The 27,979-nt window shown below is 39.7% G+C and overlaps 1 protein-coding gene across 1 annotated transcript; it reads right to left on the bottom strand.

The window, feature by feature from the left end:
- Window positions 1-277: 277 nt before the first annotated feature.
- Window positions 278-27,577, bottom strand: etnk2 (ethanolamine kinase 2). Its single transcript, XM_074671215.1, has 9 exons — window positions 27,157-27,577; window positions 16,603-16,740; window positions 16,354-16,475; window positions 15,450-15,590; window positions 7,940-8,082; window positions 7,464-7,547; window positions 7,211-7,371; window positions 7,036-7,109; window positions 278-4,772 (listed from the first exon to the last, which is right to left on the bottom strand). The coding sequence occupies exons 1-9, from the start codon at window positions 27,301-27,303 to the stop codon at window positions 4,700-4,702; spliced, it is 1,083 nt and encodes a 360-aa protein (XP_074527316.1). The 5' UTR covers window positions 27,304-27,577; the 3' UTR covers window positions 278-4,699.
- Between the last annotated feature and the right edge of the window lie 402 nt (window positions 27,578-27,979).

The raw sequence follows: 27,979 nt of genomic DNA, 5'->3' as shown, positions 1-27,979 counted from the left end.
GTTGTGTGTGTATGAGAGCTTTTAAGTTGTTTTTATGAGAAGTCTTCACCAGAATTTCCCCTGAATGATTTGAGTTTCATTACAACATGTGACATGCATTTCTGAATAATGTCCCCAACGGCCCGTTTTACTGATGTAATTTCTGCTTGCTATCCCCATAGCATTGAAGATGGAAGTATGGTTGCATGCCTCTTTTATAAAAAATGAGCTACATCTGTTTTTGTCTCATAATTTCACCTGAGCGATAAGAGTAGAAAAAAAAAATCACACACATTCATCTTTTTAATGCATTTTAATGGAAATGTTTACTGACAACTGTTAAATAAGTCCTTTCCCTACAGAGGTGTGAAGGATTACTGTACAGTAAGCTTTTCACAGTATTTCTTACAGTATTTACATCCTCCATCTCTGCTGGCCACACACACTGACGTAGCATCTCCTTTAGCAGTGGATGAGTACATTTACACAGTCTCAAGCATTAACAAAAAGCAAAAATAAGCATACAAAGAAAAAAAAAGATCAGTTTTCTGTACAGTGCTTCTTAAAATTAAGTTAGTACATTCACACACAAACAGTTTCACTCAAATGAACTGCAATGCAAACGCTCTGGGACTAAACATTTTGGTACGATTAGAAAAAAGAATGCTGGGAAATGTGAATGTTAGAGGTAAAATTCCTTCAATAAATAAATAAACCCTGTATTAGATTTCAATAACTTTTGGGGGTATTTCAGATTCAGGCAATCTGTCACAAATGTGTTGTTTATATTGACTTTTACATGTGAAACATCTTCACTAACTTCACTAAAAGTTTGGCTCTTTTTTCAGTTTTACCCAGTGTGTTAGCGTATGTTGAAACTTTTTTGATTCAGCCCATGACTCTTGGTCTATTCTTTCTGTAACAAACTCAATTGTCAGTGCAGGCAGCAGTGCAAAGGTTTAGCTACCTTTAGCTAATTTTTGGGTGAGCAAAATAAATTAGAAACTAAGACTTGCAGGGAGAGGGTTCAGTCATTGGTCTAATTTCAACCTTCAGATCAAACGTGTTAATTTTATGTTGAACTGAAGCATGACAAGAAACTTATTGTAGATGAAAACAAACACGCTTTGAATCATTAGAAATCATTTATAAATCAAGATTTGTAGATGTTTTTGGGGAATGTAAGCATAACTCAGACTATCGAGAAGACGCAGACCAAGACCTTTTGAAAACAGAGCAAAGTGTACATGAGTTGGCCAGAAGAGGGCGATCTTACAGGTTGCAAAAAAAGTTATTAACCTCTATGTCAGCTCTTTTTCTGCTTGGGGTAACTTTTCCTGATGAGCTTCAGCTTAAAGTTCATCTCCAAAGTTTAGTTTCCGCAAGACAATTAAGTGTCAATCATACCTGCCACAAATGTGAAAAAAAGAAGCACTTGAGCAAAATGCAAAGCTTTCAAAAAAGCAGCCTGGGTTGACTGAGGCGTAATTCCACATATAAGGACGTGACAGGCTGACAAATTCAAAACAAGGAAACTTCACACCAACTGAAAACCTCGTGTTTAGTGATCTGCTGGAATGATTCAGACATGAACCCATAACTGTCAGTGCATCATGACTTCACTGTTCAGTGCAGTTAAAAATGCTCAAAGGTGCATTAAAATAAACAAAGAAACTGGCTTTCAAATGAGGTAATGGCTCTAACAAGTCATGTTGGTGAAGCATTTCATTTTCATGATGCTTTAATGATGTACGAAGCGTCTCGCATCATTCCTTAAGTGTTGTATGTTCCAAAATCTGCACATTGAAGCATCAGGTTATGAACTGTACCTTTTCAACACATAGATTATTCTGGTCAATGTTTATGTTGCCTATTGCTCCCTCTTCTAAAACACAGTAGACAATGTTGCTAATACTTGCTAACTTCTGAGTGAGTGCAAACTTCTTAGGTCACCTTAAGTATTTTGTGCATTTGAGCTGAATAATTTGGTTTCTGTCAGAAAGTCTAAGCACTTTCTGACTCCACTGTTAGCTCCCTAAAACAAAGCCACTGGGTTAATTCAAATTGCACAACCAATGTGGATGACTTCATTCATTCTCTCTTTCTAATCCCAAATATGTGCTTTTTTTTAAGTACCATCTGACTAAGTTACTCAAGAGTTTTATTTTCCAAGAACAAAGCTGTGATCATTGCTGGAGATAAGAGCTTCAGACACATTTTATTCTACATGTGAAAGCTCTGCTTGTGCCATTCTTCCCATCAATAATCCAGACTGGAAACCATTCACATCACTTAGTCTGTGTCTGTTTAGCCGTCCTGAAAGCCCCTGCTCACTGTGTAAATAATTAAGCCCTTCAGACACATGAGACACCAGTGGAGGACAAAGGTCAGAGCTCAGTGTCTCCCCCTGCTGAGCCCAAAGTGGATCAGATGTCCTAAGGACTGTGTGGGTAAAACAGAGACGGGCCTCCTGGTAGCTTGATGAAATATCATCTGATGGTTTGCTTTATTCATAAACTTACAGAGGTCGCGGTGTATCAAGATTTTCTGAGAGACTGGTGGACTCCAGATAGCCAAAGTTAAAACTAGTTTAATGTTTGCAGAATTCAGTGTAAGGTTGAAATGAGTAAAGGACACAATGTTCAAGACCATTTCATCAAATCAATTCAGATATTCAAGGATAAGCAAGAGCAAATGTACCAAAAGGTGCTCTGCTGATTGGGTTAATTAATAGAAGTCTGCATGAGTGATGCCCTCTGTGACCTGATAGATCTTTATTTTTTGAAAAAGTGAATAAATTATAAGTGAAAATGAGATGATTTGTTGCTACAAGAATTTTTCCATGCAATAGCTGTGAACAAATTGAATTATCTTATAGAATGTGGCTCGTACAAGAATAGGATTTTGTGATTTTTCACTGCATAACTAAGTTGGGTTTCTAAGTTTTAGCCAATTACTCACCATGGGCTCTCAGTTGCATTCATAAAAATATCAATGCATGAGGGAGTTTTTCCCAAACAGCAGAATGTCACTACACCTCAAAGTGGGTAATCAGCTGAACTGACCTTTTAAAGTTCCAGCACTTTTTAAATGTATGAATACTTTGTGTGCATCCATGGTGCACTGTTTCTGGAGTGTCAGGTGTCAACTAAGGAACAGGATGTATTCATCTCAGCATCACTGCCCTCTTTTAAAACCAGCCCCTGCTTTCTTAATGGAAATCCAGCCTTGGTTTGACCCCAGTTGAGATTTATGCAATGTCTGCCCTTGTGACAGTCTGCCTCAAAATGTTGGATGAAATAGCTACGGTGTTTAGACCAGCCTCTGACGTCAGCAGGTGAAGCAGGTGCTGTCTGGGTTTAAACAGATGAGGGCTGTAGATCAAAGATGGTAACTTGAAGAGGGAGCAAACAGAAAAAAGGCATAAAGGGTAAAAGAGAGCGGATGGTGGACGGGGAGGGGTTGGTTATGGGGGTGACGGAGGTTGTAATTTTCCAAGAGGTCTGGGAAGACTTAATGGAAAGTTTAACAGAGCGGTTCTCTGTAACCATAAAAGTCAAAGAGGTGGAAAAATGAGATGAGGGCAGAAATGCACTCAAAGTTCGGAGCGACACAGGTGCCCTATCTTTTTTTAAACATCATTCTCCCCTTTTCTTTCACTTTCACTGCAGCCAGAACTGACGAGTTGTTTCACCTGAGTTATTGAATAATCTGAAAGGTCTTCACATGAATAAATAAAAGCACATCAAGCTTCTCGTGATCACACATTGCTACAACACAACAGTGACTACAGCTGGTCCGTGAAGAGCTTTTGCTGTCCCTCACACTCAGTGACAGATTGGTCCTTTCTGGAAACAAGTCCAAACAACTTGCTTCTGATACTCTCACATTAGCAGCAGCTTTTCTCAATAAAAGAGAAACTGAAAGGAGATCTAACTGCAACAAGAGGAAAAGATCAGGGAGAAACAACACAGTAATGCCCCAAGTACACAGCTGATGAGGAGCCTGTAGTGTGGAGGTTCTGCAGCACTTGGCACCAAAGATGGAAGAAAAATAAATTGGACGAATCATGCAGACGGAAATCTCAAAGTTGACTGATCCACTGACAGGAGAATGAGTAACTTCAACAACTACAACAGCTGCAAAACCTAAGGACACCTATGTGTGGGGCATCTATAGAGGGTTTCTGTCTTTCTTTAATGAGGCTGTTGCTTCCAGCTGCAGATAACAGTCAAAGCTATCTGTATCTGTGTTACTCTCCTTAACGGCTGCATTCTCGCTAGAGCCTCCTGATCATCGTAGTGACACGTGTGACTAACAGGGACGCAGGTTTTAAGCCTGTAATCTCTGCCCTGATGTCAGACTGCTCAGCTCACTGCGCCACGCTCAGCTGCCCTAAGAGGGAAAGCGAGAAGTCAGGCTTCTCTAGATGAGTAAACATTACAAACAGAAGCACACACACACTCACACATATACACACATACAGACAGACCTCATGGACATTTTTTGAGTTACAGTTGAGACGGACCTGGACCTAAAGTGGAGGAATAAAAGAGTAATTGCGCTTGTTGCAGTAAAGGAGGTTAGGTAGACCAAGGAGTGGTCTAGAAACAGCTGGCCAGAAGAGAGGGTGTTCCCACCCTACAGGAAGTCCCAGCTTTAGGCCTGATGTACCCTCTGTCTCGTCTGCTCTCCACTCTGTGTCTCTGTGTGTCTCAGATCATTCTGGGATCTGAAGGGCCATCACCTCAGGTTTGATTTTGAAGTACTGGTTGAAACGTAGCACAGCATACCTGCATGACGGAGAAACAGAAAGAAAAAGACTGATTGGAGAGAAGGTTTGCACTCTTTGAAAAAAATTCACCGTAGTATTTGAGAAATGAAATGTAAACAACATTTAGTGCAGCTGTTGATATGCATGCTTTACCATTTTACTAAAAACTTGTTACTGTATTTAAACAGTAACTGACATTGGATTCCATAAGAAAATTTACTACAAGTGATTTATAGCTCACTTTTACTCACTGAACAGTCAAAATATCTATATGAATATTAAAGTTGTTTTTCTAGTATTTGGTCAAAAAAGGCTTTTATAGAGTTTTTTTTTTTTCATAGAGTTTCTATTTCCTTGAAAACAGGCAAAGATGTTGATACCTCATTTTACACCTTCATGTTTTTCTTGTAAGACAAATTTTCTTACTGACATCCATAACACACAGGGTCAACAGCAAGTGGTTTAACTCAACTCCTTAGGTTACTATAAACCACAATTTAAAAAAGAAAACATCGGGCCTTTCCTACAAGTTTTTTTTTTTTTTAGAGGAAACATGAAGTAATTTGGTCTTTTTGAGATGGTGGAAAATGACAAGACTGACAAAATTTCAGCAAATTTTTTACATAGTGGGTCTGTCATACAGCTGTGAAAAATGAAGTTCCCGTCAGAGGGCATATCTGAAACAGTAATCCTCAGGATTTGTCAAATGTGCTACTAGCTGAATAAAACCCATGATGAGTCCAACAGAAGGATCAGAACCAGGCAGACTTAGGCCATGTCCACACATAGCCGGGTATTTTTAAAAATGAATATTCCCCCCCTCGTTCCTTTTTAAAAATACTTCCGTCCACACACAGCGGGTAAATCCGCCGTTGAGTGTGGCTCGAGGCATGCCAAACCCACAATGGGCAGTATTTTCCAGACGTAAAACCTGTGTCAGCCAACCAGAATGAGCCCCCGTCATTCAGCTGTGACGTTTGTGACTAATTTGTGCCCTCTGCAGTAAACATTCTAAACCAAACAATCTTGAATTAACTATGAGCTGTGTCTCAGGTTACCTATATGTGCAGTGGAATTGTAGTAGATTATTTATTTATTTATGTATTTATGGACTTCTTGTGTGTTTTTAGTGTTGTGAGTTTTACTGTTGTGTTTGTATTGTTGTGGTGGCTGGCGATCATGATGCCAAAGGCACTTTTCCACTGTTTTAAACCAATGGACAATAAAGTCTTCTATTCTATTCTATTCTATTCTATTCTATCTTTTCAGTATTGTCATTGGGATATGGGCACGCGCAATATTCAGCCTATTATAACCTGTCCACGCCCAATCACATTACTAATACATCTAAATAAGCATCCATTTATATATTTTACCACATCACATACAACAACTCACATCGTTAGAGCACCATCTTAGCGTTCTGTTATCTGTTGGTATCAGGTCGGTAGAGCAACGTGAGTAGAAGGAGCGGTGAATGTGAGGGGAGCACAGCAGAGATTTTGATCTTACAGTTTGTTTACAGTTAATATCACACAAGGTGCTGTGTATAACACGTTCATGGTTAAAGGCAGCGGCTTCTAGATTTGTGCGTTCAACCTCGTCTTCAGTCAGAACATATTCTGGGTTAGTCATTGAGGTCCAAGTTTCAATCTTCTGATAGCCCATTTTATAATTAATTTCACATCCTCCTTCACACACCTTGTGATTTTGTTAGCTGACTTTAATGTAAGTAGGTGAGAGTCTGTTGTCATTTCATGGAGAGTCAGGTAGAATTCAGCTCAACCGAGTGAAGTAGTAAACTTTTGAAAATATCACAAAACGTACTGAAAATATGCTGCAGGAAACAAAAACGTTGCAGTATCATTTTGCCCCAATATTGTGCAGCCCTACTTATAATAATAATATAATAAAATCAATTTTTGTAACATCTGATTTAAGAGGTAAAGGGGAGCAAACAATAGGAGAAAATTGATTATATTCTACTATAAACATGGACCTGTGATGTGTCCAATTAAAAGCGTGAAGTGCTGTCCTGTCCTTTCTGTTCTGATACGATCTGAAATGCCTCTTGAGGGTCATCCAGGTTTAATGGTACAGATGATCACAGAGGAAAATAAAAGTCATGTTGGCTTTGGTTTCACTTTTACACAATGCTCTGTTTAACTCACTCTGATAGTCTTTTTTTCCAAACACACAGCGTGACTTCCATTTCTGTAACATCCTATCAAGAAATCACGACACACAGCTTAAACTCTGACACACTTTCAAACCCAACTCACCCAAGGAAGTCAAAGTCGATGGAGGAGTATTTGGCCTGTATGAGCGCCCAGAAGCCCCAGAAGAAGTGAGAGGCCTTAAAAGAGACAAACCAGATATTAGATAGAGTGACGTGATGCTGTGGCTAGAGGTGTGTTCACATATGTATGTACGTTTCGTCACCATATTCCTCCTCACCAGAGCAAACTTGTTGACCTGAACGTAAAGAGTCTCCAGCTCTCGCTGGCTGACCTCCTCTGTTTTCTTAGTGAAGAGTTTGTACGCCTTCAGGTAAACTTTCAGCCAGTCCATCTGCATCTCCCGACTGGGGTAGAGCCCGTAGTCCAGCTCTGCCATTCCTGATCACAGGAATAAGATCATAGTTATTCAATAATGAAAAAGACGGTTACCATAAAGGAGCTTTAACTTCTAAACATGTTGCTGAACAAACCTGCAAATTCATTGAAGTGGTTGCCGATGTCAAAGGCCTGGTAGTTGTAGCTGGAGTATTCATAGTCGATGAAGCGAACATGACCTGGGAAACAAAATGAGGACAGAAAAAACAAAAATAAAATCCTGAAAGTTGCACCAGAATTAGCTGCTCGTTCTCCTACAGCCTCCAGAGATGAGGACCTTTCAGTCTGTTGACACTTTCAAACTGAACTTTTTGCACATTTCCCGGGTGTTAATTAACCAGAGTGGCTCAGATGTTGACGGTGACTTTCTGACATCAAATTTAATGGTGAACCAACATGTTTGTGTTCATGGATGTACTGTGGAACAAGTGACTCTAACATCACCCTGATGAGACCACTGCTCAGAAGTCCCCTAAGTTCTTCTCATCTGAGCAACTGAATGGCAGCAGCAGGGGACTGATGATAACAGCTATAGCAAAGGATGAAACGACCTTCTGCTAACGGTACATACCTTCTTTGGTGTTGTGGATGATGTTCTTGCACAGCAGGTCATTGTGGCAAAGAACCACAGGGGAGCCCAGGGTGGACAGGTGCTCCTTCATCCACACCATCTCCTGCTCCAGCACAGCTTTGCTGGGACACTCCTGCTGGATTCTGGGCAACGGAAAGGAGAGGCCGCAGATGAAGAAACGTCAATACTGTCATACACATTCAGGGACCTTGTTGAGACTTCTGAGACAACATATACTTCATTTGAATAGCATACTGATAACTTGCTCTCTGTGTGTCATATCTACAGTTCAAAAGTTGCATTAACAAATTCTTTTCTGTCTTTGACAAAATTTTTTGGGCAATGAGGAAAAATCTGAAGGTTGCTCATCATTTTGGCGAATTAGAAAACCTGAGAGCGTTCCAGTCCATCATTTTCATCGTCACACAACCATTAATAACACACAGCACCTGCAGCTGACCCCCTGTCCAGTTGGTGGCGAGCATGCATAATAAACTAGAAGGGATGCACTGATACCAGGTATCTGTATCGGGCTGATACCAGCTATTTTTCAAGGTATCGGTACTCGTGAAGGCTGCAGATACTAGCAGCAGACACTCTAGGCAAACAAATCTTAGGCCGAGCAAGTCCTCCTCACCACTAGATGCTGCTAATTGCTGCGGTTTAACACCACTGCAAATGTGCGCCAGGTCCTTTCCAGACAATATGAATGAGCCAGGAAGAGCTAACAGTTAAACTTTTTTATTTTGCACTTTAGTTTACTTTAAAAAATACTTAAACTCTGACAGTTGTTAGTTTTATTGTGCACTTTTGATATATTTTTTTAATGTTCATCAAAAAAATCCTAAACTCAGAGAGAGTTTGTGTTTTTTTAATGGCAGAGTGACTGTGCTGTCTTTGATCAAAATGATCTGTCACTGTTAATTGAAACTTTATGTATCAAAAGTGCTTGTAGTATTGGTACTCGGTACCGCTGAGTACTCAAGAAGGAGTACTCGTACAAGTATCGGTCTGCATAAAAAGTGGTATTGAACATCTCTATTAATTAGGTATTATGTTGTTGCCACGGGTTAATGCTTTTTCGTACATTGGAACTGCATGCTCCAGAATTTTTATAATTATTATTATTATTAATTATTAAATCTCTGTTCCAAGATTATCCTGGACAAGACAGTAGGAGCAGAGTTACATTCCCACCAAAGGAACGTTTCCCCCTGGTGAAGCGAGTTCCAGCGGGACCAGAAACCCGTCTTTCTGGGAGTCGCGCTGACTGTTCATGACTTCATTGGGCAAAACGTTTCCAGACTTAAAAACGCTGACTGAAGCTGCAGTGGTCACTCCAGCCTATGGTGTAGCAGCAAAACAAGGCTTCAGCCTCCATAAAAATCAAAACAGACGTGAGAAGTCAACTGTTTGAGGCAAAGACAAGTAACCTGATGTTGATCTATTCTGCAGCTTTCTAACTTGATGACCTCCAAATGCTTTCAGTCCATGCAGCCCAGGAAAAAAGTTTAAGCTTAGGCAAACAGGAAGACGAAAAAATATGTCCAAAAACTTAACCTGAAACTTTTTGTGATAACAGTTCTGAGTTTTTTCAGTGCAATTTTAAAAAAAGCACGTTCCACCTGCTGTGAGAGCGATTTTTTTTTTGCTTTACAAAGCTTTAGACTGCATATTTTCTATTATTTATCTATTATTTGTCTATTATTTTCTTTTTCTGCCCAATAAACAATGAAACTGCCCTGAATAATGACAGGTTACAAGTATTTGTATTCAAGCCACTTTTGTGATGACCTGCTAAAATATATAATTGATGTCTAACAGGTCTAATCATCTTTTTTTTTAATGAGGGATCATTATTCGTTATGACAGAATTTTTACAACCCTGCCTGTCAAGTAAAATATCAAGCGCAAATTCTGCTACAAAAGTTTTAAAAGTGGAACAGAAAAATACCCTTGGTAAGATGAAAGTAGACCCATGTGCAATAACATTTCTCATGAGTACAGCTGTTAGTTTTATATCTGTACAACACTGTGCTTGGATGTAGTTTGATTTGTTGATTTTAATTGTACAATTTCTAAATCCTCCTGACTACCAGTAGTTCAAATTTTTCCTCTGTGGAGGACATTTCTTAACCTGAATATCTTCCAATTACTCCACACTACTGAATGAACTCCTCATGCCATCTACTGAGGAGATTTGGGGCTTTTCAATGATACCAAATGTTAAAGGGTGGGGCTTTGGTACCTTTCTCTTTTTCATTAAGGAAAATGTCACTCAGTGCAAGTGCAATTTATGGGATGAGGAAAAGTAAGTGTATAAAACTTTTTAACATGCAAATTTTGGCTTGAAATTTTGGTGGCATATTTTATATGGGACTCTTAACAACACATTTAAACATTGTCTGAATAATTTATACTGTATTTTAGCATTGTAATTAAGTGTTTAAAAATTGTCCTCTGTAGTGGACATTAGTAGTTCTTTACTTCATTTTGTTCTGTTTTTTTCAAACGGCAAGAAAGGGGCTCATTCTCAGAAGCAGAGAGAATTTTACTGCAGTTGTTGATAGAAACTCAGATATTGAGTTGTCTGATGAAGAAGATCAAGATGCAGAGGCAGAGGAAGATGATTCAGAGAGCTCTGAGGATGAAACTCAGGCAGGGCAAGCAGATGTCAGGTGACAGAACGGTCCACATCTAAGTCCAGTTGGTGTCAACTAGGGCTGAACAATTTATCGTTTTCAGATCGAAATTGCAATTTTAGACAATGCAATTTTGAGATCGCCAAAGCAGCAATTTTTTGCAAGCTCCTGACTGACTCAGGATCTGTTGTGTCAAGTATTATACACATTCTGTTTTACAAATTTGTAAAATTTGTAAAAAATCTATATGTTAAAAGTGCTGGTAAGCAGGTCAACAACACAAAGCCTCTGTTTAGGAGTAGAAGTTGATGAAAACAGATTATTTATCATCACTATTAATGATTAAAAAATCGTGAATTGCAATATCTGCCAGAAAAATTAGATCTTTTCCTAAAATCGTTCAGCCCTACATGTGAATATCCCAAAGCTTGATTTGAAGAAAATCGTGACCCAAAATTGAAATCACAATATCTGCCTGACAAATCGCAATTCAATCTTTTCTTAAAATCGTTCAGCCCTAGTGTCAACTGTGGAACAAAGTCCAAAGTACACCTTCAGTTTGTATTGTAAAAAAGGTCCAAGAAAGACAAAAGGTTTGTCCTGGTGTCAAGGCCCCTTTGCGATTGCTGAGTACAACACCAACATGCCATCCATCTTCCAGAAATGGAGACAAAAACATATGCAGCAAGATGTTGCAGATCTGGCTGCAAGGGCAAAACATGTTTAATGTTCACAAAGTGCAAGGTTTTCCTTTGTTTCCAAGAAGGGGAACTGCTTTTTGAAGTATTAAACAAAATAAGCACAAAAAAGCAGAACAAAAAGGAAAATGGACAGTTAAACTCGTTCTTATATCCACTTTTTGCTATTTTCTTTGTCTCTAAATGATTGCCATCAAGGTTCAGTTTCACATGTTTGGCGTTCCGATGTCCTCTGTAGTAGACACATGATATCTGAAAAATAAAAACTTTTTTTTTCCAAAAAAATGTATTTAGTATTCTAATGACCTTACAAAGATTGGGGAATCTTAAAAACGTTGTGATTGGACAATATTTTTTTTCCTGGTAGTCAGGAGGGTATGACAGATAAAGTAATCAACTTTAATGTAAGGCTCTTCTCAATAACAGTTGAGCCTGATATTACCCAGTAAAAAGCTTTTTGTTGTCTTAAGATGGTTAAAACCCAGGGGTATAATCTGAAACACAAACAGCTGAGACATACTCAGCTCAGTACAGGCCTCTGGGAGCAGTTACAGGGAAACAAGCTCTCTGTGGAGTCTCATGGTGCTGCTGATCCTTCTTGTGTCACTATAGCTACACTACACCACAATCTTTTTGGGACTTGACTAACACGACTTGCTTTGTGTTTTATCTATTTCAGCATTTTGTCTTGAAAGGATTTTGACTATCCTCTGCAGCTGTATTTCTCATCCAACCAAAGGTCTGCTGTCATACAGCACAGCTTCAGATTACTGGTACTTCCCAGTCTGACAGTGATGTCACTGGCCAGTTGGAGTGTTGTGTCTCAGCCAATCACGCTGGTTTACTAAGCAGAGACCCCACTGCTGACTGTAATGGGCTTATGAGGCTTAATCCACAGTCAGCCTCAAAGCAGGAAAGGGAAGAAAGCTTGGGAGCAGGCTGGGTGAAAGACACACACACACACACAGATACACACATCCTCTGGAGACGTCTACCTGGATTACTGCCTCCTCTCCCAATGCTCCCTCACATGGATCTCTGTGTTTGAAATGAACACCTGGGCTTATACAGCAACAAGTGTCTGCTGTCCAGGTGCAGAACACTCCAGCTGTCTGCGTAACCAAGGAAGAGAGTAAAGTGGCTCGGTACAGCGAACTGAGCAAACATCTGCTGGCCCACTGCATGCCTCAGACTCCCTAATCCAGCTTGCTATAATTGTTACAGTTATATAAGCCACATGCTGGACTTAATCTAATAGCCATCAGAACAAAGACATCAGCTGTGACTGTGCAGCTTGCCAGGTTATGAAATGGTCCACCTCTGTCAGCTCCTCTGGTCTGGTGCCAAGAAGCAGAAACCAGCTTCAGCCTGAACAGTGGGAAATGTTTTGTTTTCACTCTACGAACAAATGAAAAGTTAGTCAAAATACTCCATCCTGACTGTAAAACAAGGAGTCAGTTTGAGTTCTAAGTGTTAGAAACTCTCAGTTCAAGCCTCAATTTCTTTAGAGGCTTTGATTTATACTTTATATCAGCTGTTATATAAGCCGTTAAAACTTCTTTTAAATTATATCACTGTTCTTACAGTGTGTACCCACCGAAAGCGTCGCAAATTTTTTGTGCGTTGATATTATATACAAAGTCAATTCAAAACCGCGAATTGACACTGCATCGGGGCGAGCGTAGTGTGGCATCAAGCGTTGAGCGGTGCTCGGTGAGTGTTTCCAGCAAAAAACGCTTGCTGCTCACTGCTCAACGCTCGAGTTGAAATTAGAGGTCGACCGATATGGGTTTTTTGGGGGCCGATGCCGATGCCGATGCCGATGCCGATGCTTTCCAAATTTGGGCAGCCGATGCCAATATGCATAGCCGATTTTTTCCAATTTGATATTCAGGCCGATTGTTAAATAAATATATATTTATCACATTTTTGTGAAACGCAGCAATTTCTGAGCAACTAAAAGAAATCTATTACAACAAGTCGTGTCCAGTCCTCTGAACATTTATTCAGCTTTCAAAACAATGAAATATTTTGTCTGAGTAAACACACAATGTAACAAGCAGTAGTAAACATTCACACTCTTCTTAAAATGTCAAAAAAGAAATTTGAACTTATTAATATAATAGAACAAAAGTATGTAATGTATTCAAGTGGTTCCACAAGTTTGAGGTGCTCATCTTTTTTGTGCCTGATCAAAAATTGCGTCATTTTATACAGCGGATCAAAAATCGGCTTTTTAAAAGAAAATACGGCCGATGGCCGATAGAGACAAATGTCCAAATATAGGCCCGATATATCGGCCGGCCGATATATCGGTCTACCTCTAGTTGAAATAACTGAACTTTTCGAGCGAGCGTCTTGACGCGCCCGGACAGCCTATCAGCGTGGAGATCGTCACCGATGGACAGGCGCTCCACAGCTGGAATGGAGTGCCTGTAGTTGGTATCCAGGCAGGAGATCCTGGCACCAACCCTGGATAGCAGGTCTTCAAACTGGGCAACAGTCAGCCTGAAATACCGCTGAAACCGGCCGTCGTCCAGATGCAGCTCCTGCAAGAGACGGTGGAACTCACTGAGCTCACATCGTCTCGTACCGACGTCGCGCCTAGCCCGCAGCTGACTTCTCCACTGCAGGTACAGAGCAGCCATGGTGGTGATCGGAGCCATGTTCGACGATGAAATGATGATGGCGAACTTTTCGTGCAATGAAGCCCCGGCGAGCGGTGAGCGTTTTTTGCATATTTGTACCAGCCTCAAAACGCGAGCGTCTAGCAAGGCGCGATTTTACTTGACGCGTGAATACATTCGCTCTCAATGCTTTCGGTGGGTATGCAACGTTAAAGGTGCAGGCTGCAGAAGTTCCCTAAAAAATAAAATGTCAACTTTTACTGGAATAATCTTGCTCAATTGTCACTTCTGGGCCTCATTACATGTGTGTCAGTGTCAGTGTCAGTGTCTTTGTCTGCCTCCAACCCGTCCCTCTGCCTGTGTATTGATGTTTCAGTTGTGTCAGGACACTTCTGGGCAGAGAGTAAGTGTGGTTACCTCAGCCAATTACAGAGCCCCCAATGCAAGTGACTTTGCATGTTGATGAGCACATGGAAGAAGATAATCAGAGCAGCTACAATAGTAGACATAGCACAGAGCATGAAAACACTTCTAAAGTGAAACAAAATGACAAACAGATAAAGCTTTTCACCAAAGGAGGGTGAAGTTTGCCTCGATTTCATTTGCTTCCAGGAACTTGTAGAGCAGCTTGATGAAAATCAATGCTCGATGAAGAACAATGCGAGCTGTCTTTCTGCTAACCAAGTATGTGTCAAATCATACAGTGATTAGCTTGTGCTAACATGCCAAGTCACGTGCATGGATCTAGAGTCTCTGCCACATAAAAACACAACTGCCACTGAGGCAAGTTTTAATGTTGTCTTTACTAACAAGTAAAGAAAATTTCTGCAGACTCTACATTTAAATAATGCCCTGAGTCTTTCTTTTGTCAGAAAAAAACAATACTAAATTATCATTAATGATGCTAGTCACTTCTGGTAAAATCACCTACATCATTTTGGTCAGCAAAGTGAAGTCCATGAATTAGAATTTAGCAAAGAGTAAAAAGGTTTCGAAATCTGTGGCTGTTTCAAGTGATAAGCTTTGTTAAACAATATTTCATCCACAGTTTTTAATCACTTTTTCCACATTATAGGATGTCGTTAAGAAAAACTAGAATAATGTTTTGTGCAGCCAAACAACAGCATGATAACTCAGACCTAGGCCTAATCCACAGAAATTGTCAACGTTACTGTTGTTGAAGGTTGATATGCTTGGTAATGTTCTGCTCTGGCTGGAGGAGTCTGACTTTTATATTTTAGCTGTGCTCTGTTCTCTGAACTTCATGAAGTCCTCACAGTCACATAGACATTTGATCCATATGTAAATCATGTAAAACCTCCAGAAGTTCAATAATCTAACAGGGTGACTAAGCATTTGATAAAGCAACTTCATAGAGTGCTCTCAAACAGGCAGAGGGTAAATTGACTCTGTCCTCAACATGAATGTGATAGGCAAATCAGCCGCTGCGCCACGAGCTATTTGCATCTTAACCATCATCTGAGTGGCTGAGGCTCCAGCTGGAGCACTTATACAGAAAAAACAAAAAGAGGCCTGATCTCACCTGGTGTTGGATGCTTGGTCTGTGAACTCTGTTGCCACGAGGGAGAAGTACTTTCGCATTTTAATCCAGAGGTTGGGTTTGGGAATACAGCCATTGTGTGCGTGGATGGCATGGATACGAGCCATTTCTCTGGATATAAGTCTGGAGAGAGACAAAGACCCCATCAACAGAGTTATTAACGTACAACATGAAATCTTTATGTTCCTGATCAAACTGCCCCCCTGGAGGGGTACCTTTAAAACTAGGTGACTTTGAGAGTACAAGCGTCTTTAGCAGGGTTAATGGATGAATCCAATCAAAACTTTAACCACATCATGTGACACACTAAGCTGACATAATTAATGTAGCACAGCCAAAATCTGCTGTTGGCATATCCCTACAGCATACTTTCAGTGATTAACTCATGAGAAATGTCTCTGGAAATCAGAATCAGTGGAATTACAGTTAAACAAATATATCTTGCTTATATGGTACCTTTAGAAACAAGGGTTTATGTAAAGCAAAGCAAATTAGGTCAGTAAGAAAGCAACACAAGCAAGACACAAGAGGAGCGTAAAGTCAACATGAAAGAGAAAAGAAGACATAAAATCAAACCAAATGAATGATTGAAAATGTTAAAATACAATACATAACTAAATGATGAAAATAAAATAAGAAGAAATGAAAATTAAGAGGGATTCTAGATAGAAAAAGAAAAATGAAAAAAGATGTTTTTTGAGATTTGCATCAGTTCTTGTGGATTTGTATAACTTCCCTCTTTCCTCATCAACAATCAGATGTCTCCACCTGGTGCAATACTCTTTGCATAATGTGGAAAATTAAAAGGATTTTTAACACAGTACCTGACACACTTCAATAAACCAGTTGTCTCTGATTCAGGTAAACAACACTACCATGCCCTGACCTGAGTAAAGACGGATCCCTCACATCCTGCGTCCCAAGAGCGTCGCCCTGCATGAACTCGTAGCAGATGCCATTCTGGAAGGTGCAGTAGAGGTGAGGAGCACATCCGTTAGCATGTAGCACCTTTGAGGGGACACAGAAAGAGAACACACATTGGGATGAGACTGGAGGAGTATACTCTGAAGCACTACTTCACTGTCTTAAGATGTTTTCAAAGAAACATGCAACTGATTCATTTCTTTTACACCACCTGAAAGCTTTTGAGCTCATTGTCTCTATCCACAATCAGCTCTGTCTTGTTTCCGTACACTCGGACGAGAACCACATCCTCTGGACTGTCATCGACGTAGCAGCCAACCAGCTTGTTGGTAGTTCCATCAGTGAAAGACTGAAAAAGAGGACATAAATAAATCATACAGTCTTTAATGGATACAGAGGTATATTTGCAGCCTTTGAACTTGAATTTTCCTGAACCAGTACAACATTCAAGAACTTTTGGCATACTGCAGATTTGGCTTTTTCTGGGTTGGGAAGGGTGACCCACTGTGTAGGCTACAGCATTGATATGACCTAGAAGTATAAAGCAAGCTTAAAGGTAGAGTCTGCGGGATTTTCCAGAAAAATAAAATCTCAAATTTAACAGAAATAATCCATCTTAATCTTCACTTCTGGGCCTCTACACATGTGTCAGCATCTGTCAGCCCCAAACCCACTACTCAGCCTGTGAGTTTTGGTTGTATTGGGGTACTTCTGGGAAGAGAGTAAGCGTGGCTACCTCAGCCAATCACAGAGTGCCTAGTGCGCAAGTGACTTTGCCAGTTGATTAGCAAGTGGAAGAAGCTATCCCGAGCGGCTACAATAGTTGACGTAGCACAGAGCAAGAATAACGCAACCAAAGTGAAACAAAACACCAGAGAGATCAAGGTTATAATAGTTTTGGATTTGTCATTTTAGTTTAGTTAAGTTAGTTTTGACATTTTTTTTCCATTACAGTTTAGTTTTAATTAGTTTTAGAGCGGGCATTCTAGTTTTTATTTAGTTTTGATTTTTGCAACAAGGGTTGGTTTTAGTTTAGTTTCAGTTTAGTTTTAGTTTTTTCATACTTTATTAATCAGGTGCAGGATTCAAAAAGGTCAGAGTAAATATTTTGTAATACTGTTTATTTTCAAGTCTAACATAGTGCTCACTGCTCAGTCAATGCTGATACTGAACTGTTGGCTGCTGCCTTAAACACAAGAAAATAATATAAACTTAATATAAAAAATATAAACATAAATTATATGAAAATAATTTTAACATAAATTAGATAAAAATAATATATACATGAATTAAATAAAATAATATAACATGAGCTTTAATAATTAGAAACTTGGACTCTGTAACAATAAAGTCAGACTCACATGCAATAAAAACTTGGACTCTGTAACAGTTAAACTATTACAGATGCTCTGATTCATTGCTCCACTACGTTTCTCGCAGCACAGTGCACAGCCAGTCAGTGCAGTAAACAAGCTCGTCCCAGTACGTCACTATGATGGTGCTGTACAGCGCTGACAACTGCCGAAAACTGTCATAAAATTGGTTGGGAAAATGTGTCTAATTAATTTAAATCCTAAAGGCTATTGATATTGTCAAAACTATAACTAAGGACATTTTGTCTAAAATTTTAGTTAGTTTCAGTTAGTTTTGTGAACACAAGATACAGTTTTAGTTTACTTATCGTTTTTTTTTTCTTTTCTAGTTTTTATTAGTTTGAGTTAACTCCAATGTATGTTAAATTTTAGTTTTCTTTTTTAGTTTCGTTTTAGTTAACTATTATAACCTTGGGACAAATAAAGCTATTTACTAAACAAGGGTGAAGCTTGCCTCAACTTTCAGCTGGTTTAAGACACTTTGGGAGCAGCACAGGACGAAGAGAACCATGAGTTGGTATGTGTCAAATACCTGTAATTGGCTTGTGCTAACATGCCAAGTCAGGTGCACGGCTCTCGAGTCACTCCTATGTAGAAATGCGATGACACAGGTGGTTGCTGGGATGATGAGTGTGTGCACGTAGTCGCTGTCCGAGGCAATGGGTGTGCGCTGCTGCTGGCACTGAGCCAAAGAGGAGGAGCCCAGTTTAAATGTTGTGTTTACTAACAAGTAAGGAAAATTCCTGCAGACCCTACCTTTAAAGACCCAGAGCTTCTTATTACTCCTTTCACTCTTGCATCAGACCTACAAGACACCTCTGCAGGAGGTGGTTGGTACTGCATCACAGAGTCAACTATTTAAGTCAAACACATCCAAACTGACGAGTAAGCAAAATCCCTGGAGTGTGACTGTGAGGCTCTAAATATCTGACTGACAACATCACTCCACTGGAAACCAGTGGGTGAGTCCATCCCACTCAGATGAACACAATAACAACATACACACTGCCTGCATCTCCCCCAGTCCAGACGCTCACTCATACATATCTAACATTCCACACGTGGCTGACCACAAAGATGGCTATGCAGGCATCCCTGTTATGACTGTACACACAAGCATACACGCCTTTGCCACCACATGACTGATCCATCCTACCAGGCACACAATACACCGCTAAGACCAGTGATCAATACACTGACAGACAGCGATAAGCTTGGACCCAGACAGAGGTAAACATTTTGCCACATACTGCCTGACGTTTGATTTTCTCTTCAGATGACTCTGCATTATGTGGACTGAGGACAAGCTCTTTAGGTGGGACTGACCGTCTTTGGCAAAGCTGAAAAGTTTTATCGCCACTTGCCGCTTTGAGGCTTATCTTAGAATAGCTTCTTTTGGTAGCTGATGGAAACATCATGTTATCAATTTTAAGGGGCTGTGAGGACTTTCTAAGTGATCTTGAAAAAGTCTCCCTTCTAGTTACAACACACCAAAATCTCTATGACAACATCATGCCAAAGTTTAGTAGTGAGAAGAGAGATCTGTATTTTTTTTTAATCAGCTGAAAACGATTTCTGTAATTAATTTTGTAGTGATGATGGACTCAAATGACTAACTGTCAGACAGAAAAGGGACAGAAGAGCAGAAGAAAGACGAACTGTAGAGTGATAGAGCACAAGCTTAAAGCTAACACACAGGCTGTTCAAAATTGAGAGTCCTTAAAAAGAATGAAGAGTGAGGTTACCTTTGCTCTGCTTGGTAGATGAGCGCTAGACATAACCAGGATTCACTAACATTACACAATACGAACATGTCTTTGAGCACCAGGGTGTGAGCAGCATTACAAAGAGCTACCAAACAACAGTATAAACTTACAAAGTTTCCTAGTTGTTGCGTTTTAATCAACAGCGCTGCGTAACTGTTGATAAATACCTAACCACGTTGCGAGATGGTGTAAAAGTAGTGCTAAAGAGAAGATCCAATCTCCATTCATTTCCAAAACAAACACACCTTGTTGAGAGTCACATCTTCAAGACAATGTGCCTGAGACTCCAGGGCCCTATTCTACGAAGCAAGTTCAGCCTAGCGAGATAGCCTTGGAGCTACCTCGCTGAACTGAGCGCGGTAGCCGGCGGTCTCGCTACATGGTTTTACGACGCTGGATATCAACCTCATAAGTGGATCCAGCTAGGCAATGAGCGCGTGCACACATATAAGGTGAAGTCCGCTACATCTGACCAATCGCGAACATGGAGCAGTCTGGAGCGTCAGAGCAGGCCGGAGAGAGAAGGACCGCATACTTCACACAGGAGGAGCAGGAGGTGATCATGAGGAAGTATGACGAGGTGAAACATGTAATTAACGTTAAAAGCAACACCGTTGCCTCTGCTAAAGCACAGAAGGAGTGCTGGCAGAAAATTGCTGACAGTCTAAATGCGTAAGTGTAGTGCAAAAAAAAATCTTTTGTGCCATTATCATCCTGAAATAGCACTGTTCACCATGCACTTTTACTGCAACATGCAACATACCTAATTTATTTCTTAGGTGAATTTATTCATTTGTTCATTCCTATTGTGTTTACATTTTTTGTGTGATATGTAGCCCACATGAGCCCTACATGAATTCCTGTCACAATTTTAATACAGGCAATAAAATATTGTCATGGAACAGAAGTGTTGGCATTGAAGATCTTATAACGGCAATGAGAGTTCTTCATTCCCTTTAATTACCTGTAGAAAGTGTCATGTACTAACAACCCCTCCCTGGAAAACCGGTACCTTTCATAAAGGTGGTCATCAGAAAAAGAGAGTGGGTCGGGCTCCGATGTCCACGGGATCCTCTAAGAACAGACAAGCCATTTTTTCGTGAGGGCTCACTGGTCAGTGGGCGGGGTTTTTATAGTCCGCGAGTTCCATCTGGAACCTAACCTGCCCCGGAGCAGGCTAGCCGTTCAGCGTACGTTGCCATGGAGACTCGCCTCGCTGAGGAGTGATCCCGTGTCGTAGAACAGGGAATCTGGAACCTATCCTCAAAGCTACTTTGCTAGGCAGTGATCCTGCTTCGTAGAACAGGGCCCTGGTCTAAGGTGTTGCTACAATCCACTTCAAAGTGATAGTCCCCACAGTCCTTTTAAAATCAGTGACATCAAACAAGTTATTTGGAAGCGAAGAATATACTCTGGACACACCTGTCAGAGAACTGGTAACAGTTGCTGCTTCACAACATTTCAGCACATAAACATGACCAGGTGTCAAAAAATTAACCAGAATATTTTGTTTTTAAACTGTACAGCACTGCAACAGCTTTTGAAAAAATAATGAACAGTTTTCAGCAGTTGTATCAGGTAACAGTGTGTACCATGTCTGTTCTTAATGACATATCTCAATGTATCAGGTTGGATGTATCCTGCTGGGTGACACCTTAAGTTTCTGTACACACTGTTGTCAACTGGAGTCTAAGTTAGAGGAGCCAGCAGCACAGACTTGACGAACCTCTGGTTGAAATAAGTCCTTTTTCTTCACTTTGCCCTCCTTTCTGTCACCTTTCTCTGATTCAGCTACATCTCACTTGGCTTCTTGCCAGTTCTTGACTCCTTTACGAAGGCTGTAGCCCACCATGTTGACCCATAGTCCTCTTGACTGATTGGAGTCAAACATCCTTACTGGGAGCCCTGCAGAATGTTGCAAATGGAGACTATGTTTCTGTTGCTGTTGGCACACACTGTTGTTTTCATGAACTCGGTGTGCTCTTGGGATGTTTGAAAATGGACAGTGTGTATTTACAGTAAAAGTCTTCCTGTCCAGGTGGCGAGGCTAATCAGATGTTTCTGTCAACAGTGCTGCCCTGCTGCTCTCCACCACCTTTAGCGCTTCCTGCTGCCATCAAAACAATAGTCCTGGAGCTTGATGGACATCCTCTGAAATCACCCAAAAACACCTCTGTTCAAAAGTCTCTCAGTCTCTTTACTCCACTTTCTGCTCTGACCTGCCTCACTAGTTCTACTGTGAGTTGTACAGCTTTACCACTTCATATAGGACTAAAATATTCAGTTAAACTAAAACCATTCAGAGGTGGTCAGAGGGAAAGAAACACTTTCTCAGCCCTGTCAAAGTGAGCTGCAGATGTGTGAATGTGGAGTGTCAGCCCTGATATTAACACATGGACATGTTAGCTGTGCTCAAATCATGCTATAAAAGAGTAGTAGATGCTAATTGTGTCACTAGGCCTACTGTTAAAACTGCTTCACTGACTTTGACCGGGACATGACACATCAGTCACTTGATCCTTTAACAAGGAATTAATTATGCATTTCCCTTTCCTGACCAGTCGAGACTGTTAAATGGATTGCTTAGCAACACTTGCGTGACAACCCCAGCAACAAGTTTGATCAGGTCTGAGCTTGAAAAAAGTCCATCAGCAAAAGAGACAGTTAGAAAATAACCTATGGCTTGATGTATCTGTGCTAGCTCAATCTGTGTTCAAAAAACCTTATTTACTAGACTAGAAATAGGCACTAAGTAATTCAATCGTAAATCTTTATTCAATAGTCTTCATCCTTTAACAATGTCACAAGTTGACTTTAGTTGTTCTTAATAGAGGCATCTTATCACACTTAATCCCAAATGTTCAAAAAAAGAAGAACATGTTTTTAGTTTAATTAAAAATGCCACTTAGGTACGGATGTTGAATCATCAAGATCTCCATTTAATGCCATTACACCCCTTACAACAAATGTAACATCATGATGTTTTGTGCAAACCTTTTCTGTTTCTTTATACTATAATGAAAATACAGACATTTAAGTTCTACCCCTACTTTTAAGTTCATCCTGTGTGTTGGATTTTGCTTATTTAATGAATCAGGATGGTGTTCATGGTATATGACAGACCAAAACTTTAACACAGCCAACCTTTTAGCATCATACAGGACAAACCACTTAAGAAAAAAATACATGCATGTGAGTCCATTATCATGACTGTAGTATAGGATGGGTACAGAATCAGGTACTGATTCATATAAAATTAAACAGTACCATGTTTCCACGCCTTAATACATCCTTGTGACTAGGCCTGTCACGATAATCAATAAATCAATTAACCAAACGATAAATAAAAAACATCCTCGGTAAGTTTGCCAGCCTCTATACACTGACACCTGTATGCCTGTTTGTTTTCCTCCTCTTTTTCAACCAAAGAGGCTGAATGAGAAGATGGCTCACTACGTCTATCTTTCCTAACATCGGGTGCATAGGTTCCATCGCAGATTTAGCAGATTTATAGCGGAGTGAGCATCTGTCAAAAATGCGATCTTTGGGGTGAAGACGAGGCTGCTCGCACGTACACACAGAGAGAGCTGAAGCGAGCGTCCTGAGGGGTAAAGAGGAAACACACGCTAATATGAGTGATGGCACGAAAGATACGGTTCTGAAGCCGCCTGCCACAATCCCAGTGTGGGAATATTTTGTTTTTTATCAGAATGAACAAAGTGTGAGCTCATGAACACCAACGAGCTGATATGTTGCATTTGTTTGAAAATAGTGGCGACGACGAAGAAGAAGAGGAGGTGCAGCGGAGCCTTGTTCTTTGACAATCGGCTCTTACTGAGGCTTTTGGTCTGCAAAGTAAATAGAAATAAAAGCGCCAAATGGTGGGCGCTCAAAGACAGCTACATTGCCAAAGAAATGCAGCCCGGACAGGCCTACTTGTGACTGTGAGAGAGTGGAAGAGTGGGTGATTTTCAATGCTGGACAGGAACACACCACTGCAAGGTTATATATATCGAAGAATAAATATGTTAAATTAAAAAAAAACTTTGACAGTTTATTATTAAACAAATTATTATTTATTACCACATAAACACACACAAGGGTATAAATTAGTACTGTTGAGTACTGGTACCAATTCCCAGGTACCTTGCATCTGTACCCCAAGTGTTCAAGTATGAAAAGTACGCTTCCCTATGTAAGTATATAATTTAAAACTGACTGAAAACCACATTTGCTAAGAAAAACAACCAGAGGTGCCTGGACCTCTGTTCTCTCAATCTGTTTTTTAAACACAGAAACTCAAATATTATAAAACAAACAGCATCCTGTTGCTGTTGTTTTCATGTTATACATTTAATTTTTCATCCACACGAGTGCAGGGAGTAGTCAGAAAACTCATGTTGGAGTTGTGACACCAACAACAGCGTTGGTAAGCATGCCAATGAATACACTGGTCTGACACTGTGATCAGTTAGCCTCTCAAAAAAATCAACACAATTCAGACCTACATTTTGGTCACAATGTTTGAAATAGATCAATAACACATGTCCCTTTATGACCTGATTTTTCAGACAGCTAATATTTATGCCCCTATGGACAACATAGCACTGTGCTCTTCAATATCCAAACATCATTGTAGAATATTTAAAGGGACTGATGGATTTCAGCAGTTTTCAAATCTTTCATTAAACAGCCTTAATCAGAGAAATAATACATACTTGGGCAAAAAAAAAGAATAATTTGTGATCACTAAGCAAGGGAAGGACATTCATTTCAATTGGTTACATTGAATGCTAACCATGTTTTTTATGTATTGTTTGGTTTTGATTACTAATTCTTTATCAATGTTATCAAGTAATGCACTTTTTATAAAAAAATTAAAAACTAATGCCTGATATGTTTTAAGATGTTAATTGTAATTCTGAGAGGTAAAATTCAACAGATATAATTAGTTTATTCCTTTCTTAAACATAAGTGTACTATTACTGTCATCCTTATTAGCAGTGAGTGATGCTTTCAAACGTGAAGATACATATTTGAAAAAATAAAGCAGTTGATTTAATTATATTGTATAAGAGGTGTCACCATGATGATCGGACTCAGTATTTGACTATGTGAGTAGAGAGGCGATGGGAGCTGAGGCTGTCACTGATCTCTCTGGCTCCGAGACAGAGCTCTCTGTGACATTCAGCACAACTCTTTCTGCTGTGTCTTTTTAGCAATAGAAGAGTCTCAATCTGTGAGGTAGAGAGCCAAACTGTAGTCTTAACAAGCAAAAGTACCTTAAAAATCAGCTTTCTGGTTTTGAATTACAAAAGTTCAATTTATTTATTGTTTTGTCTCTATGATTGCCTTTGTGATGTGTTTCTGTTAATATCTCTCCCTCCTTTTCTCTTTGCTTTGTGGGGAACATGCTGTGGTAACTTCTGGACTGGCTTGCTTTTTTGTCCAGGGTATCTGCTAAAATCCTGAAGTTGATTTCAATACCTTTATAAGACTTTTTCAAAAACCTTTAAAAAAGTTTTAAGACTTTATCACAACTTTCAGTTGTTGTTGGCATCCACTTTTTAACAGTTGTAGTTTACATTTTTTACGGAAATGATGTAAGCTAAGGAGGAATAAACCTTGAAAGAACAAATGAAAGTAAAGGCAGATTTATCGACACTCCCACAACAAGAAACAGCAGTTATTCAAGGCCAACTTGCTGAAGAAAATGAGAAATTATTTAATCATTTTTTAAATTTAGGACATGTGCCGGAGATTGTGTGATTTGCTTTAATGCTGTATTTAATTTCTCTTTATGAAACTAGAAATGTCGTTTATTTATAGGTGGTGTTTATACCGCTCACAATCCTTATTGTTGTATTTTATTGTAACCAGAGTCTTTATGTATATTTTTATTCTTTTTTTCTTTTTGTATTTTTCTACTGACTCCATCGATTTCTGCTGTCAACACAACAATTTCTCAGTTTGGGATCAATAAAGTAACTCTATTCTTTTCTTTTCTATTCTATTTTAGAACTTTATCGTCCCAATCAGGGGACAGTTGCAAGGAGGAAAATAAATATTCATGGATATTTTTGGGTCAAAGCCTGAATACCTATGCCTATACCTAAAACTTAATACCTCATAAAACCAAAATTAAGACTTTTTAATACTTTTTAAGGCCTTTAACTTTCCCAAATTGATTTATCAACTTTTAATACTTTATAAGACCCCGCAGACACCCTGTTGTCTTGATTTTGGTGTTGGTGAAAATGTGTATGTCACAATTTTGTTTTGCTGTTATTGTTTCAAGTTTTTCAGTGAACACCTCTGTTTGAATCATCAAAGAGGACAACTTTTGAGGCAACTCTAGAGCAATATGTATAATATATAAATGAATCAAGCTGTAAAGTCACATCATGTATTATCATATATTTCCATTCAGGAATGTATAATTTGTGCTAGAATGCATCAAATTGAATTGCAGTTGAATGTTAAGTGCTTTTTCTAAAATATTCTCAGTATGACTCATCCTCACCTGGGCCCACTTTCACTACAATTCAAAATAGATTTAAAAAAAAATACTGGGTTCAAAAAATGTGACGAAGGAGCAGAGAAAAACCAACAAATGCAAGGCTGGGGATCAGTAACCAGTATACAGTTTTCAAAGGTGTGGCTTCTCTGTGTATGGAAGCCCGAAGCAGACATGCATCCCTACATATTTGGTCTCTTTCAACAAGAAGTCTTTTTTTCCCCCCCAAGATCTTGTCCTAATGCTAAATGACTTAAAGATACCTTGTAGCCTCAGAAATGCAAATGGACAGGACTGACGTGGATATAGGATCTGGTTACCTCATCTTTATGAGTAATGTCAGTTTGAACATGCCATACTCACAGTGACCAGTCAATTGCACTTGTAGTATGTCACAAAATTATTTATCTTCAGACAAAGAGATACATGACTTAGTCATAGTGGGACAAAAATAAGACATAAAAAAAAAATAATTAACAATCAAACTAAAGCAACTGGTGTGTAGTCATTATCAATGGAAAACTGAGTAAAAGTGAATGGATAGAATGGAACTGTAGTGTTGCTTCATTGCTTATGGAAATAGAAAATTAAAACAATTTCAAATCATTCGACAGGACAGTAAAGGCAAAGACTGAGTCACACAAGCCTCACAAGGTGTGTCTGCTGCCTTGGGGAAAAAAAACCCATTCCCATAACGTTATTTCTTCATCAAACCAAAACGTCAACCCCTGGCAAGTAGAAACTAGAACGACTTGGCTTTCATATCGTGTCTGATGCTCATTAATATTTAGTTTGTGGTGTGCTTTCAGCCTCGTATTAAGGGTCAATATTATGTTCTCAGTTGAAACTTAATGTTTGCTTGTATGGGTTCAACTCTGACAGCTGTCAGCTTTGTAAACGTATTTATTTATTTCACCATAACAGAATGTGTCACATATGTCTCCACTTAAAGGACACAGTATGAAGTTAAAGGTCCTCTCTGAACCAAGCCAGTTATTAATGTTTGACGGGCCCTCCGACCGCCGGCTGACTGCTCATTCTTGGTGATGCTGCAGAGCTGACACTGCTAGCCTAGCCTAGCATGTAGCTAGCTTGACGGCTAACGGTACCTTAGTCTTGACATGGTTCGAGTCCCACGCTGGTCTCAGCTCCTGGATGAGTTTCATCGCCCCCTCAATCACGTTGTGTTCGTCTACAAAAATGGGGATTTTTCTGATCACCGGCGACCCCACGGGCACATGTATCTGCGTCTCCATCCTGCAGTCGTTTATCTGCACCGTTAATCTCCAAGCCCTTCACAGATACTTCTGGAAACTGCAGCATGCAGGTGTTGCTTGGTTTCTGAGGAGCTTAATGGGGATATTTTCAATGAACGACTGGAGTTTGACCTGAGGTAGTTATCTTACTATTGCTGTTTCAATTCGTGGGAAGCTGAGAAGATGTGCGAAACTGCCGGTATGGAGGCTCGTCGCCGGTTTTCTTGGGAGCAGTCAGCCAACAGTTCTGTTTCCTCCTACTTGGCTCCGCCCGCTCGGGATCATCCGATTGTACCGCCGGTTGAGACGCAACGCAGCTGAGCACGCCCACTGTCACCGAGTGTTTCCGGAAGTATCCGATATTAGCCGAATGAGGTGAGCATTACATCCTGGTGGCTCCATGGAAATTTGCAGGGTGGAAAAGTCTCAAAGAAGTGTACTTGTAAGGCAACTGAAGTAAGCACGTTCGTTTTGGATGATATAACTAAATGCGAAATGTTCTGCAAGAATACCGTAAGTGTTGATGGTGAGTCTACTGTAAATATTTGTTTCAGTTTAGTTTTTGTGTGTGAGGTTTATACTGTTTTATTTAAATTATTATTATTATTATTATTATTATTATTATTATTATTATTATTATTATTATTATTATTATATGATGTTATACAACAATAAC

This window comes from Halichoeres trimaculatus, unplaced genomic scaffold (assembly GCF_033239565.1).
Source record: "Halichoeres trimaculatus isolate MK-OKI-2021-1 unplaced genomic scaffold, fHalTri1.1 fHalTri1_scaffold_1, whole genome shotgun sequence".
NCBI lineage: Eukaryota > Metazoa > Chordata > Actinopteri > Labriformes > Labridae > Halichoeres > Halichoeres trimaculatus.
Note: the sequence above shows the minus strand (reverse complement) of the source record. Positions and strands in the feature narration are given on the sequence as shown.

Bases quoted from the DNA above. Each gene is read 5' to 3' on its own strand.
- etnk2 (XM_074671215.1), bottom strand. From the start codon at position 27,303: ATGGAGACGCAGATACATGTGCCCGTGGGGTCGCCGGTGATCAGAAAA. The intron at 8,083-15,449 runs GTGAGATCAGGC...TCCGTTGCCCAG, and splicing joins GACCAAGCATCCAACACCAG to AATCCAGCAGGAGTGTCCCA. The intron at 4,773-7,035 runs GTGAGTTGGGTT...TCCGTCATGCAG, and splicing joins ATCGACTTTGACTTCCTTGG to GTATGCTGTGCTACGTTTCA.